Source organism: Coregonus clupeaformis, chromosome 14 (genome assembly GCF_020615455.1).
Source record: "Coregonus clupeaformis isolate EN_2021a chromosome 14, ASM2061545v1, whole genome shotgun sequence".
Classification (NCBI taxonomy): domain Eukaryota; kingdom Metazoa; phylum Chordata; class Actinopteri; order Salmoniformes; family Salmonidae; genus Coregonus; species Coregonus clupeaformis.
This window is the reverse complement of record NC_059205.1, coordinates 45566185-45582430: the sequence shown is the minus strand read 5'-3', so window position 1 is coordinate 45582430 and position 16246 is coordinate 45566185. Positions and strand designations below refer to the sequence as shown.

General features: G+C 43.5%; 1 protein-coding gene across 1 annotated transcript in view; it reads left to right on the top strand.

Annotated features, from left to right (window-relative positions):
- Window positions 1-1592: 1592 nt before the first annotated feature.
- LOC121580837 (xenotropic and polytropic retrovirus receptor 1 homolog) overlaps window positions 1593-16246 on the top strand; it is a 58297-nt gene continuing 43643 nt past the window's right edge. The window contains 1 exon segment of the mRNA XM_041895915.2: window positions 1593-2055. Within this exon segment, the coding sequence (XP_041751849.1) occupies window positions 1987-2055 (69 nt within the window). The 5' untranslated portion in view covers window positions 1593-1986.

Below are 16246 nucleotides of genomic sequence, written 5' to 3'. Positions count from 1 at the left end.
CTCCACAGAGGAACTCTGGAGCTCTGTCAGAGTGACTGTCGGGTTCTTGGTCACCTCCCTGACCAAGGCCCTTCTCCCCTGATTGCTCAGTTTGGCCGGGTGGCCAGCTCTAGGAAGAGTCTTGGTGGTGCCAAACATCTTCCATTTAAGAATGATGGAGGCCACTGTGTTCTTGGGGACCTTCAATGCTGCAGAATTTTTTTGGTACCCTTCCCCAGATCTGTGCCTCGACACAATCCTGTCTCGGAGCTCTACGGACAATTCCTTCGACCTCATGGCTTGGTTTTTGCTCTGACATGCACTGTGAACTGTGGGACCTTATATAGACAGGTTTGTGCCTTTCCAAATCATGTCCAATCAATTGAATTTACCACAGGTGGACTCCAATCAAGTTGTAGAAACATCTCAAGGATGATCAATGGAAACAGGATGCACCTGACCTCAACTTCGAGTCTCATAGCAAAAGGGCTGAATACTTATGTAAATAATGTATTTCTGTTTTTTATTTTGAAGACATTTGCTAAAATTTCTATAAACCTGTTTTCACTTTATCATTAGGGAGTAATGTGTGTAGATTGCTGAGGATTTTTATTTATTTAATTAATTTTTGAATAAGGCTGTAATGTAACAAAATGTGGAAAAACAAGGGGTCTGAATACTTTCCGAAGGCACTGTATATATAAATAAAACATTAAACAAATTATAATAAAATAAATAAATAAGAGTTATATATTGGAAAGACACCAAAAGACACCAAACATACAATTTACACACTATTCATACATATTAATATTCTTATACACAGATAAATTACATCTTTAGAAAGAGGTGAGGCACTGTGATGAAGTATGTTTTGTATATATTTTTTTAAGCTAAACTTGCTTTTGCCTGAGTAACTTCTGGTTGCAGAGCATTCCATGATGACTTGACTCTATAAATAACAGAGAGACACATTAAATCTTCTTATTTTTTCAGGAGCTCAAGCAGTAGAACATTTGAGGTGCCTGTAGGCCTACTCAGCTCCGGTGAGCTCCTGCCCAAGTCAAGCACTGAGCATAGCCTACTCTGTACCAAGAGGTCTGGACCTTATTAGCACAGGTGGTAGTGCATTTGCCCTGGAAGTACAGGATCTTTGGTTCAAGTCCTAGTCTGACTTTTTCCCCTCAATCACTACATTGGTCCTTATTATAACATGGCCATCTAGTGACTACATCACGTCGCGATTTGTGCCTTATTATGTTGTTTGCAAACCAATGAACAGTCTGAGCTCTGTTCACCTTGGTGCCAGACCTACTTGGGAACAATCAAGCTCTGGCTCATAGTATGTTGATAAATATAACACTGCTCTAGGAGACACTGATGGCCATAACGCAAATGTATGAATGGTCTGACCGTCTGTAAAGGGTTTGGACCTTAGTTTGTGAAACCAGTGATTTGGAGTATAAATTGTGGGGAAGGCATTGTGGCAATTTGCACATGCTCTTGCCGTATTCCATATGAAGGGGGCGGTGAGAATTAAAAATCCACTTGCTGTTGTGCATTCTATGAGGGGTGACGACATAACTACGTCACTTTCTGCCCAATGATGGCGACTCAACGACCTCACAGCACAAGAGGATAGGGGCTGTGTTACCACAAAAACAATATTATCCAAGTTATAATCAAAGGCGGAACAACATGTTATTATAGTGACAACGTAGCTAGTTAAGATAAAGGCGGAGAGGAGCATTTTCTTGAAGTAATGTTTCGGGGTTGTCGCTCGCGTTCTCCGAACATAATGTGAGACGGAGAAAAAGGGGATCTTGGACCGAGCAGCACAGTCATAATCTGGATGACAAACATTGCTAAGTGGTGATTCTCTATCAAACGGTCCTCGTTTTGTATTTTTTCGCTAGCTAGCTGTATGATATCCATCCATCGCAAAGAAAGTAATCTGACCGCAAGTATTTCAACGTCGAAACCCCGGAGGGAAACCGCTGAGGAAGGATGAAATTCACCGAGCACCTTTCGGCGCACATCACTCCTGAATGGAGAAAACAATACATCCAGTATGAGGTAAATAGCTAGCTCGCGCTAGCTAGCTGTCCTGTTTTTTGGGTGTCTCGCGCTGCTAAATTACGCTAGCTAGCTAACTGCCAAGAGTGGGGATGCTCTTGATAGAGTTTCGTTTTTTATAGCACACCCAGCTAGTAATATCCGTTTAGTTGGCTAACCAGCTAGCGAGTATAACAAATAACTTAGCATGAACTCCTTGCTAGCAAGTAATGTTAGCGGTTAGCTAACGTTAGTTTGCTATTATTGCTGAACTAGATATTTTTTTTGGTGGGGGGTATTGCATCTAATGGGGTTTGCAGTGTGTTACAGTGAACGAACAGTTTTTTTGAGGCATTGAATGTCAAGCATTTGAGCTATTTAGCGTGTTTTACAAGTCTTGCTTGATCTAACGTACTACTTAGTGAGCCCTACTATACATTATATTTATGGTTCATAATTCTTATTCTCTGCCTTATTTTGCTACCTAGATAGCATCTCTTTTGCAATGCAATTCTCCAATTCCAACCAAATAGCTAGCTAGTTTAGTAGCGTTATAACGTTACAGTACAGTAGTTACCTGTAATACAGTGCACACTATTACACTGATCCCCTAACATTCTTCAGCACGGGAGCAACTACAAAACCCAGTGCCCCTGTTCGATGGAGATGATTGAATAGACCTGCAATCTTTGGGGCTGATGTGGATTGCAGCAACATACCTCTGCAATGAACACCTGCATTTGGAGGTGATCACGGCTGCAGCCCTCAGACTGAACCACAGCTCCAGTTCTACGCATTGCTGCTTCTTGCACCAACACTGTCATGTTTACTGACACAGTGTCTGGGCCGGGTTCACTTCAGACTGCAGGACAGATGGCTACCTCTAAAATATTGGCTGGCAACCACCCTCTCATGTATCAACACTAACAAAGTCAAATTCAAGGACATTGACTTTTAATTAAAAAGCTCTGGAAAGGGTCAGCTTGCCCTCTTCCAGTACTACCTTCTGCTGGACAGTGTGTGAACAAAATGGGTCCAGACCAGTGGTCCCTAAAGAATTTATTTGTTAGGAAGTAAGCATGCCAAATACATTAATGGCATATTGATCCAAAATAATAGTTATTGAGCTTGCTTTCCTCAATGATAAACATTGTATTTTTGAATTATGATCATGCAAATGTGTGAAATATGGTCTAGTTGTGTCCACCACATCAGCACTCTAAAACAGCAGCGCCCCTTTCCTACTCCCCCACAGAAATGCGCTCCCTTAGACTGCAGTACACATAATTGAATCATTTCACATCAGTGCTGCTGAGGTTTCTTCTGTGGGATTAGCCTACTGATTAGAGATGGTCAGGGCTGGAACAGACAGTGAATGATGGCTCTGTGGCTCTTGCGGGGTCAGTTCTCCACACAATGATTACACAATTTGTCTTTCCAGACTCCTGCCAGTTGGCTAGAGTTGCACAACACATTGGGATGAAGTATCACTCGTGTAGTGGTTTTCAGAAGTGTAGTCTCTTCATGTAGTGGTTTTCAAAATGTTTGTGAGAACATAGGCCTAAGCCTATTTATGACAACCTATTTGTGAGATTCTGCCTAGGTGTGTGTGTGCATGGATTTGTATGTGTGTGCGCGCACGTGCAGCTCTGAGAATATATCCTAATTCCTTGTAAAGGTGTTGTATTTGTTCAGTGCTCTCTCTCTCAGGTCAAGAGGATAGCTGGACTCTGCACTCAACATTCTGTTTGAGCAGAGCACTGTATGAACACCATTCTGTATGAGCAGAGCACTGTACTGCCTCATAATTTGATTCATCAGGGAGCAGGCAGCAGACATTTTATGTCTGTCATTGTACTGTTTATTCTTGTTGTCGGAATTCATGTGTGTACATGTGTGTTTGTGTGACTGTGTGTGTTTGTGTACTATATTCATGTCTGTCTGTATTCCTGTGTGTGGTTACGGTTGTCATTGAGAATAATTACCAGTGCCTGTCTGAGTGACCTCTGTTGTTTTTGTATCTTTTACTCTTGTGGAACGCTGATGTCAGCTGATTTTCTGGAAGACAGAGATTCTGCCTTTTCCTGGCTGTTACCTGATGAAATTACACCAACAGTCACGGTTTATGATTATTGCTGTTGTCATTGCAGAAAGGAAGGGTGGGTCATATTCATTACGGCAAAACAGTTTGCATCTGAAAACAAGTGTTTCTTATTGGATAAGTTCTGGTAGTCCCTTCCTGTTTGTCAGTTTTTTTCAGTTTGGTGCCTGATGAATATGACCCTGATTATGGCTTACTGTTTTCTGAGCTCACATTGGAGACGTGCAGTGGCTAACTCGCCAGTAGTTAATAGCCTAAAGGCCACCTACTCCTTCATCTAGGCTTGTGCGTCATAGATATAATCCTATTATACGCGTGACATGACACCCAAATACAGTGTGTGTGTGTGTGTGTGTGTGTGTGTGTGTGTATATATATATAACAGTTTTCTTTGAGCTTATTAGCCTATTTGGCTGTTGAATGCAGTGAGATTGGAGGCAGAGAATGTGTGGCCAGTTGTGGTCAGAGAAGTCACTCAATGTTCATTCTAACCAGACTCTGTCTCGTAGACTCCTAGTGTAGCCTAATGCACACACACACACACGCACACACGCCATATCTCCACAGTCCACACTGCCTTGATTTTGTCTGGCCTTGTGTTGTAGTTTGGCCTGTATTACGGCCCACGATGTGTGAGTAACACCCCTATTAAGATACCACAGACCTGTGAAAGGCCAACAGGAGTGCAGCGGGAGAGGAGGGAGGGGGGCTAAAGGGATAATCGCCTGCCTGTAGTGCTCTGCTTTGTTTTGGAAACTTACGCTTTAGCACCCGCTGATAAACTTACGGCACACACAGGCTCAAGCATGGGAAGTTGCCCTTTCTGTCAAGTACAAACACCATACATACACAGTGGGTAGTGTGGGAAAGCGAAGTATTTCGCTACACTAGTAGCACTGCGCCCTGCTGTGTAGGCTCATGCTGAGTATTGCATGACAGTTGGTGAGCTTTGTAAGCACACCACGCCATGCCATTCCTGTCTCTGTTGTCATTATCATTCCTACCATCTCTGCCACAAACGGTTTGCTGCTCTGCAAAAACACTGTCAGAGCTAGCCTAGGGAAACACTGCTTCTAGTTCAAAAGTACTGCAAAAAAGGGTTAAAAAAATTAAGTCTTAACACCTGCTCACGGTTTAACCTAAGGGCTATATGCTCCCGTGGTTTTACTTACTAGCAAAGATTTTACCACAAAGGGTCAGGCCTTCCCCTCTGTGGTAAAAAAAGAAAGAATGTTTCTAATAAAACTACTGGAGCATTTAAACAGTGGACTGGCCCATTATTTTAGTTAGCTCTCACAGTGACAGTCCCGTGACCGTCTTTGTGCAAAGCAGGGTCCGGCAGGGACCAGGGTCACGGCGCGGTCATATCAGTGTCTTCTCCTCTCTCTGACTGGCTGGCTGCTTGACTGGCTCAGCTCCAGGGAAGAGTAAGATACTGGTTGCGTTCCAGCCCGTCGCGCTGTGCAAATTAGCCAATTCTCACGATGCCTGGAGTACTGTTTTAACATCTCAAGAACCACATTAATATGATGTAGCAGTCTTATGATATGCACAGTCCAGCTGTGTAAAGATGGGCTGTAACGCAACCAACGCCTCACAGAAGACGTTAGCTAACAAGCCAGCTACACTACACCATAGACATTGAAACCAGTAGATGGTAGCATTGACGTCATCCACGTATTCCTATGGAAATGTCCCGATGGTGCATGAAGCCGGAAGTATTTTAATTTGAAGCGTGGCATATTGCTGATTGGGGCTGAATGGCACCAAAAAATCGCTAAAGATTATGGTAAAAGTGGCCGTCACTAGCAAAGGATCATGGTTCGACGTAGTCGTTTTCATCCTGCCTGAGTCACGTGCAAAGAGCGTGCATGAGGGCGCGAGTCTCCTCAGTGGGGATCAAACTTGATCATGATAAACACACTTTAGAGCGGCCATCCTGAAAAAAAGATCAAATTTACATAGGCTTTCAAGGGCAGACAATGGGCTTTTGGCACCCTAGGTTTCTATGCAGTAGCCCACCAGCAAAGCTCGTGACTTGACGTTCCAGACCGGACACATCAGTATTGTGTCAATGTGAAGTTCTACCTGCGACACCAGAAACCAACCGAAATCAACTCTTTTTCTCATTAGTTCCATTTACAAGATAGAATGAACGCGCGCGTCAGGCATAGAGAATTGAACCTCAGCGATTCTTGCACTTGGACACTGCCATTGCATGTGACACAACGCGGGCAACATTGCAGCTTTCATTGTTTTCAAAGGAAGCGTTCCCTCAATGGCTGATGGCAATGTCGGAAGCCGATGGATTTAGTGTAGCAGGGCCGTAAAATGGAGGACCATAGACGGGCCCGTTGTCTGTTGGTTCTCACTCTATCTCACTATTTATGAGATTCTATATAGACAAGTGCCAAGGGATAGTTGCTAGGGGCCTTTTGGGCATAAATCTCACTAGTGTAGGTAATCTTTCCCTCACAGGTAGGCTAGACTTTACCCCCAATCTCTTGTCTAGACTCTAGGAACAGTATTTCTAATAGCCCCCAAATGTTTGGATTAAGGCAGTGAAAGTTGACCCTAGGGCGTTGCCTAGGAGTAACATTTATTTGGACTCTCTAGGGGCATCTCTTGGACTGGGGAACTGAGGGTGCCTGATGTTGAAGCTGTTGTTCCAAGGTGTCACGTGATGAGAGAAAAAACAAGCATGTGAGAATGGATCTACGTACATCATTGTTGTTGGGAACAGTGGGGGTTCGCTGTGTTGGACACAGACACGTTAGATAAGGATACAGTAAGTATGGAACCCTGATAAACAGCCAGCAAACACTGATTGATCGGTAATGATTGATTTGGGATTCCCACTGTAAGATAATACACACACACACACAACACAAGTATGCCAACCAACCCCAAGCACAATGACTGATCCCAGGTCATGCACAGACAGCATTACATGATCATCAGCATCCACTATGGGCAGAACTATAACAGGAAAGACATCCACTATGAAACTGCTGATTGGACTAGGCTACATTATTTTTTAATTTAAACAAAAACAAAAACAAACAAAAAAAAAACTTTATTTAACCAGGGAAGCCAGTTGAGAACAAGTTCTCATTTACAACTGCGACCTGGCCAAGATAAAGCAAAGCAGTCCGATTTAAAAACGACAACAACACAGAGTTACATATGGAATAAACAATAACACAATAGAAAATCAATGTACAGTGTGTGCAAATGTAGTAAGTTATGGAGGTAAGGCAATAAATAGGCCATAGTGCAAAATAATTACAATTTAGTATTAACACTGGAGTGATAGATGAGCAGAAGATGATGTGCAAATAGAGATACTGGGGTGCAAATGAGCAAAATAAATAACCATGTAAATAACAATATGGGGATGAGGTAGTTGGGTGGGCTAATTACAGATGGGCTGTGTACAGGTGCAGTGATCGGTAAGCTGCTCTGACAACTGATGCTTAAAGTTAGTGAGGGAGATAAGTGTCTCCAGCTTCAGAGATTTTTGCAGTTCGTTCCAGTCATTTGCAGCAGAGAACTAGAAGGAATGGCGGCCAAAGGAGGTGTTGGCTTTGGGGATGACCAGTGAGATATACCTGCTGGAACACATACTACAGGTGGGTGTTGCTATGGTGACCAATGATCTAAGATAAGGCGGGGATTTGCCTAGAAGTGATTTATAGATGACCTGGAGCCAGTGGGTTTGGCGACGAATATGTAGTGAGGGCCAGCCAACGAGAGCGTACAGGTCACAATGGTGGGTAGTATATGGGGCTTTGGTGACAAAACGGATGGCACTGTGATAGACTACATCCAATTTGCTGAGTAGAGTGTTGGAAGCTATTTTGTAAATGACAGCGCCGAAGTCAAGGATCGGTAGGATAGTCAGTTTTACGAGGGCATGTTTAGCAGCATGAGTGAAGGAGGCTTTGTTGCGAAATAGGAAGCCGATTCTAGATGTAACTTTGGATTGGAGATGCTTAATGTGAGTCTGGAAGGAGAGTTTACGGTCTAACCAGACACCTAGGTATTTGTAGTTGTCCACATATTCTAAGTCAGACCACGGAGAGTAGTGATTCTAGTCGGGCGGGTGCAAGCAGCGTTCGATTGAAGAGCATGCATTTAGTTTTACTAGCGTTTAAGAGCAGTTGGAGGCCACAGAAGGAGTGTTGTATGGCATTGAAGCTCGTTTGGAGGTTTGTTAACACAGTGTCCAATGAAGGGCCAGATGTATACAAAATGGTGTCGTCTGCGTAGAGGTGGATCTGAGAGTCACCAGCAGTAAGAGCGACATCATTGATATACACAGAGAATAGAGTCGGCCCGAGAATTGAGCCCTGTGGCACCCCCATAGAGACTGCCAGAGGTCCAGACAACAGGCCCTCCGATTTGACACATTGAACTCTATCTGAGAAGTAGTTGGTGAACCAGGAGAGGCAGTCATTTGAGAAACCAAGGCTATTTAGTCTGCCAATAAGAATGTGGTGATTGACAGAGTCAAAAGCCTTGGTCAGGTCGATGAAGACTGCTGCACAGTACTGTCTTTTATCGATCGCGGTTATTATATAGTTTAGGACCTTGAGCGTGGTTGAGGTGCACCCATGACCAGCTCGGAAACCAGATTGCATAGCGGAGAAGGTACGGTGGGATTCGAAATGGTCGGTGATCTGTTTGTTAACTTGGCTTTCAAATACTTTCGAAAGGCAGGGCAGGATGGATAGAGGTCTGTAACAGTTTGGATCTAGAGTGTCACCCCCTTTGAAGAGGGGGATGACCGCGGCAACTTTCCAATCTCTGGGGATCTCAGACGATACGAAAGAGAGGTTGAACAGGCTAGTAATAGAGGTTGCGACAATTTCGGCTGCTAATTTTAGAAAGAAAGGGTCCAGATTGTCTAGCCCAGCTGATTTGTAGGGGTCCAGATTTAGCAGCTCTTTCAGGACATCAGCTATCTGAATTTGGGTGAAGGAGAAGCGGGGGGGGGCATGGGCAAGTTGCAGCGGAGGGTGCAGAGCTGGTGACCGGGGTAGGGGTAGCCAGGTGGAAAGCATGGCCAGCCGTAGCAAAATGCTTATTGAAATTCTCGATTATCGTAGATTTATCGGTGGTGACAGTGTTTCCTAGCCTCAGTGCAGTGGGTAGCTGGGAGGAAGTGCTCTTATTCTCCATGGACTTTACAGTGTCCCAAAACCTTTTGGAGTTAGTGCTACAGGATGCACATATCTGTTTGAAAAGGCTAGCCTTTGCTTTCCTAACTGCTTGTGTATATTGGTTCCTGACTTCCCTGAAAAGTTGCATATCGCGGGGGCTGTTCGATGCTAATGCAGTACATCAGTACAACATTACCAATGTGTTCTCCTCCAGGACACTAGACTTCCTTCCCAATCATTTCTTCATTTCTCTTCATTCGTTGCTCTTGTTTGTTTGCAAATCTACTAAATCCACTCATTCATCAGAGCATGAGTGACCTTGACCATGCGGCTCTATTGGCACTGAGGACTTTTATTGTTCTCTGTCTTGCTGGCTTCTCCACAATAATAAGTGACTTCTTGTTCTCTGTACTCTGGGACACGGAGAGAGCGACTGTCGAGCAGGGGTATGCAACTAGATTCAGCTGAAGGCTGAGTTTTGTTTGAGTGGATGGTTGGGGGGCTGGAAAATAATTTTAATAATTATGCTGTGCAAATTGATCACAACTAAGCCCAATATGAGATTGTATTTGAAAATAACAATAATTTCATACCTTGATTACATTGAGACACGATCACATATGTTTTTTCTTAAACTAAACTATATACAGTGCCTTCGGAAAGTATTCAGACCCCTTGACTTGTTCTACATTTTGTTACATTACAGCCTTATTCTAAAATGGATAACATAAATATAAATCCTCAGCAATCTACAAACAATACTCCATAATGTCAAAGCGAAAACAGGTCTTTAGAAATATTTGCAAATTTAGTCAAGTATTCATACCCTTTGTTATGAGACTCGAAATTGAGCTTGGGTGCATCCTGTTTCCATTGATCATCCTTGAGATGTTTCTACAACTTGATTGGAGTCCACCTGTGTTAAATTCAATTGATTGGACATGATTTGGAAAGGCACACATCTGTCTATATAAGGTCCCACAGTTCATAGTGCATGTCAGAGCAAAAACTAAGCCATGAAGTCAAAGGAATTGTCCGTAGAGCTCCGAGACAGGATTGTGTCGAGGCACAGATCTGGGGAAGGGTACCAAAAAATGTCTGCAGTATTCAGACCCCGATTGCTCAGTTTGGCCGGGCGATCGGTTCCAAACTTGAGGTGGCGAATCGCATCTCTGCATGTCTGGTAGACATATCAGTGTGGATGACGGATCATCACCTCAAGCTGAACCTCGGCAAGACGGAGCTGCTCTTCCTCCCGGGGAAGGACTGCCCGTTCCATGATCTCGCCATCGCGGTTGACAACTCCGTTGTGTCCTCCTCCCAGAGTGCAAAGAGCCTTGGCGTGACCCTGGACAACACCGTGTCGTTCTCCGCTAACATCAAGGCGGTGACCCGATCCTGTAGGTTCATGCTCTACAACATTCGCAGAGTACGACCCTGCCTTACACAGGAAGCGGCACAGGTCCTAATCCAGGCACTTGTCATCTCCCTTCTGGATTACTGCAACTCGCTGTTGGCTGGGCTCCCTGCCTGTGCCATTAAACCCCTACAACTCATCCAGAACGCCGCAGCCCGTCTGGTGTTCAACCTTCCCAAGTTCTCTCACGTCACCCCGCTCCTCCGCACACTCCACTGGCTTCCAGTTGAAGCTCGCATCTGCTACAAGACCATGATGCTTGCCTACGGAGCTGTGAGGGGAACGGCACCTCCGTACCTTCAGGCTCTGATCAGTCCCTACACCCAAACGAGGGCATTGCGTTCATCCACCTCTGGCCTGCTGGCCCCCCTACCTCTGCGGAAGCACAGTTCCCGCTCAGCCCAGTCAAAACTGTTCGCTGCTCTGGCACCCCAATGGTGGAATAAGCTCCCTCACGACGCCAGGACAGCGGAGTCACTCACCACCTTCCGGAGACACTTGAAACCCCACCTCTTTAAGGAATACCTGGGATAGGATAAAGTAATCCTTCTACCCCCCCTTACCCCACCCCAAAGAGAAAAAAATAAAAAAATATTGTAAAGTGGTTGTCCCACTGGCTATCATAAGGTGAATGCACCAATTTGTAAGTCGCTCTGGATAAGAGCGTCTGCTAAAGTACGTAAATGTAAATGTAAGGTCCCCAAGAACACAGTGGCCTCAATCATTCTTCAATGGAAGAAGTTCGGAACCACCAAGACTCTTTCTAGAGCTGGCCACCCGGCCAAACTGAGCAATCGGGGGAAGGGCCTTGGTCAGGGAGGTGACCAAGAACCTGATGGTCACTCTGACAGAGCTCTAGAGTTCCTCTGTGGAGATGGGATAACCTTCCAGAAGGACAACCATCTCTGCAGCCCTCCACCAATCAGACCTTTATGGTAGTGTGGCCAGACGGAAGCCAGTCCTCAGTAAAAGGCACCTGACAGCCCGCTTGGAGTTTGCCAAAAGGCACCTAAAGACTCTCAGACCATGAGAAACAAGATTATTTGGTCTGATAAAATCAAGATTGAACTCTTTGGCCTGATTGCCAAGTGTCACTTCTGGAGGAAACCAGGCACCATCCCTACGGTGAAGCGTGGTAGCAGCATCATGCTATTGGGGAAGTTTTTCAAACTCTCCAAATACAGGTGTGCCAAGCTTGTAGCATCATATCCAAGAAGACTTGAGGCTGTAATCGCTGCCAAAGGTCCTTCAAGAAAGTACTGAGTAAAGGGTCTGAATACTTACAGTGGGGAAAAAATGTATTTAGTCAGCCACCAATTGTGCAAGATCTTCCACTTAAAAAGATGAGAGGCCTGTAATTTTCATCATAGGTACACGTCAACTATGACAGAAAAAATGAGGAAAAAAACCCAGAAAATCACATGTAGGATTTTTAATGAATTTATTTGCAAATTATGGTGGAAAATAAGTATTTGGTCAATAACAAAAGTTTCTCAATACTTTGTTATATACCCTTTGTTGGCAATGACACAGGTCAAACGTTTTCTGTAAGTCTTCACAAGGTTTTCACACACTGTTGCTGGTATTTTGGCCCATTCCTCCATGCAGATCTCCTCTAGAGCAGTGATGTTTTGGGGCTGTCGCTGGGCAACACAGACTTTCAACTCCCTCCAAAGATTTTCTATGGGGTTGAGATCTGGAGACTGGCTAGGCCACTCCAGGACCTTGAAATGCTTCTTACGAAGCCACTCCTTCGTTGCCCGGACGGTGTGTTTGGGATCATTGTCATGCTGAAAGACCCAGCCACGTTTCATCTTCAATGCCCTTGCTGATGGAAGGAGGTTTTCACTCAAAATCTCACGATACATGGCCCCATTCATTCTTTCCTTTACACGGATCAGTAGTCCTGGTCCCTTTGCAGAAAAACAGCCCCCAAAGCATGATGTTTCCACCCCCATGCTTCACAGTAGGTATGGTGTTCTTTGGATGCAACTCAGCATTCTTTGTCCTCCAAACACGACGAGTTGAGTTTTTACCAAAAGGTTATATTTTGGTTTCATCTGACCATATGACATTCTCCCAATCCTCTTCTGGATCATCCAAATGCACTCTAGCAAACTTCAGACGGGCCTAGACATGTACTGGCTTAAGCAGGGGGACACGTCTTGCACTGCAGGATTTGAGTCCCTGGCGCCGTAGTGTGTTACTGATGGTAGGCTTTGTTACTTTGGTCCCAGCTCTCTGCAGGTCATTCACTAGGTCCCCCCGTGTGGTTCTGGGATTTTTGCTCACCGTTCTTGTGATCATTTTGACCCCACGGGGTGAGATCTTGCGTGGAGCCCCAGATCGAGGGAGATTATCAGTGGTCTTGTATGTCTTCCATTTCCTAATAATTGCTCCCACAGTTGATTTCTTCAAACCAAGCTGCTTACCTATTGCAGATTCAGTCTTCCCAGCCTGGTGCAGGTCTACAATTTTGTTTCTGGTGTCTTTTGACAGCTCTTTGGTCTTGGCCATAGTGGAGTTTGGAGTGTGACTGTTTGATGTTGTGGACAGGTGTCTTTTATACTGGTAACAAGTTCAAACAGGTGCCATTAATACAGGTAACGAGTGGAGGACAGAGGAGCCTCTTAAAGAAGAAGTTACAGGTCCGTGAGAGCCAGAAATCTTGCTTGTTTGTAGGTGACCAAATACTTATTTTCCACCATAATTTGCAAATAAATTCATAAAAAATCCTACAATGTGATTTTCTGAAAAAATTAATCTCAATTTGTCTGTCATAGTTGACGTGTGCCTATGATGAAAATTACAGGCCTCATCTTTTTAAGTGGGAGAACTTGCACAATTGGTGGCTGACTAAATACTTTTTTCCCCACTGTATGTAAATGTGATATGACAGTTTTACATTTTTTATAAATTAGCAAACATTTCTAAAATCCTGTTTTTGCTTTGTCATTATGGGGTATTGTGTATTGGAAAAAAATAATTTAATACATTTTAGAATAAGGCTGTAATCTAACAAAATGTGGAAAAAGTCAAGGGGTCTGAATACTTTCCGAATGCACTGTGATCTATATATCACAGTGCATTCGGAAGGTATTCAGACCCCGATTGCTCAGTTTGGCCGGGCGGCCAGCTCTAGGAAGAGTCTTGTTAGTTCCAAACTTCTTCCATTTAAGAATGATGGAGGCCACTTTGTTCTTGGGGACCTTCAATGCTGCAGAAATGTTTTGGTACCCTTTCCCAGATCTGCGCCTCGACACAATCCTGTCTCGGACCTCTACGGACAATTCCTTCGACCTCATGGCTTGGTTTTTGCTCTGACATGCACTATCAACTGTGGGACCTTTATTATAGACAGGTGTGTGCCTTTCCAAATCATGTCCAATCAATTGAATTTACCCTAGGTGGACTCCAATCAAGTTGTAGAAACATCTCAAGGATGATCAGTGGAAACAGGATTCACCTGAGCTCAATTTTGAGTCTCATTGCAAAGGGTCTGAGTACTTATGTAAATAAGGTATTTTTTATATATATTCTTTTATAAATTAGCAAACATTTCTAAACCTGTTTTCGCTTTGTCATTGTGGGGTATTGTGTGCAGATTGATGATGGGAAAAAATGTATTTAATCCATTTTAGAATAAGGCTGTAACGTATGAAAATGTGGGGAAAGGGTCTGAATACTTTCCGAATGCACTTTATTAGGGCTGGGCGGTATACCGTATTTTACGATATACCGGTATTGATGCACGGACCGTTTATTTAATTTTATTGACCTTCTATAACAGTATTTGAATGTTTGGTTTGTTAAATGTGATATGACGTGTGTAACGTCCATTTTTATAGTTTATTTATCTTCTTGAGTCATCTCTCGCCACTCTCTCTCTCTCTCTCCATGCTGCTTTCCACACAGACCTAGCCCCTCCCCCTGTCACTCAAGGAGCGTATTTTGTTCCTCGACCACGAGACAGTGGCGTTCAGTCAGCATGGTCAATGCAGCACATGCAACAATGTTGATGGCAGCGATGCCGTTTTCACTTTGCTTCTTAATATAATTCCACTAGCGTTCTATAATTACACTATTAGTTTGTATTTCTTACATCTGCAAACAGCTAGTTCGTCTTTTCTTAGCAAGTTGGGCCTAAAACTTGTTAGCCGCAAATTGTTAGCCGCTAATGCTAATCACTAGCTAGCTAATAAATGTACTGAGTCAGAGCAAACTTAATTAGCTATACAGCCTGATAATACCAGTGATGGTGTAGACCTAAATCAGCATGTTGTTTGTGCAACAGTAGCTTCTAAATCTCAAAGAGGAATACACGAAGCAAGAATATGTTAGCTACATGAAGTAGCTAAGAGAAAATGTAGCCAAAGATGATAGGGTCCCCTAGGAAACACTTATCAACACTTTGGTTCCTACCCGTCACAATAACGCCTCCCTGGCATTTTCATTCGTTGTCATGTCAAACAACACTGTATTCAAAGTGCCCACTATTATAGAATTAGAATAATCATTCAATTTCCATGATTCCAACAGTTCACCCAAGTGTTTTGCTCTAAATCGCAAGTCAAATCGCAATTGCAACATTTGGTTAAAAATAAGGCCTAGATTGTTTGCCCATATTGTGCAGCCCTACGTGGCAGTGTGGAAAGGATCTCATATGAGTGCAGAAATTGATGAAAATGCTGAAAAAATAGTTTTGGTTGTAGTTGAATTGAACAGTATAAAACAATCAGAACGGAGGAAGACTCATTGAAATCACTTAGAATGTATGTGTTGCCACCCTTGGGTCACGCATCTACTCCTAAAGTAAATGTATAACTTTTTTTTTATTCAAAAACATCAAATACTGACATGCTGTCAATTTTGTTTTTAAATACTGTAATATGATATTTTGGCCATATCGCCCAGCCCTAATATACAGTGCTGCTTGAAAGTATGTGAACCCTACAGGGCTGGTTATTATTTTGCTATAAAATATAAAAAATAAACATATAAAATCCTTATCTAAACCCCAATTCGTAAATAAAGACATTCCAAGTAAATGACAGAAACAAAAAAATATGGTATATTTTCATTGTTTATTTAACAAAAGTGGTTTATTTAACAGAAACTCAGATTTGATATGTGCTTAAATGTGAACCCCTTCAGTCAATAGCTTGTGGCACCTCCATTAGCAGCGATAACTTGGACTAAACGTCTCCTATAGCCAGTAATCGGTCTCTGACATCTGTTTTGAGGGATTTTTGCCCACTCCTCCTTACAGAACTCAGCCAATTGAGTGAGGTTTGAGGGGTGTCTGGCATGGACTGCCCGCTTCAGGTCCTGCCACAGCATCTCAATTGGATTTAGGTCAGGACTTTGACTTTGCCAATCCAAAACACAAATCTTCTTTCTCCTGAGCCATTCTTTGGTAGATTTGCTTGAATGCTTTGGGTCGTTGTCTTGTTGGATGACCAATTTTTGACCTAGCTTTAGCTCCTTGACTGATGGCCTGACGTTCTGTTCAAGAATCTCCTGGTATAC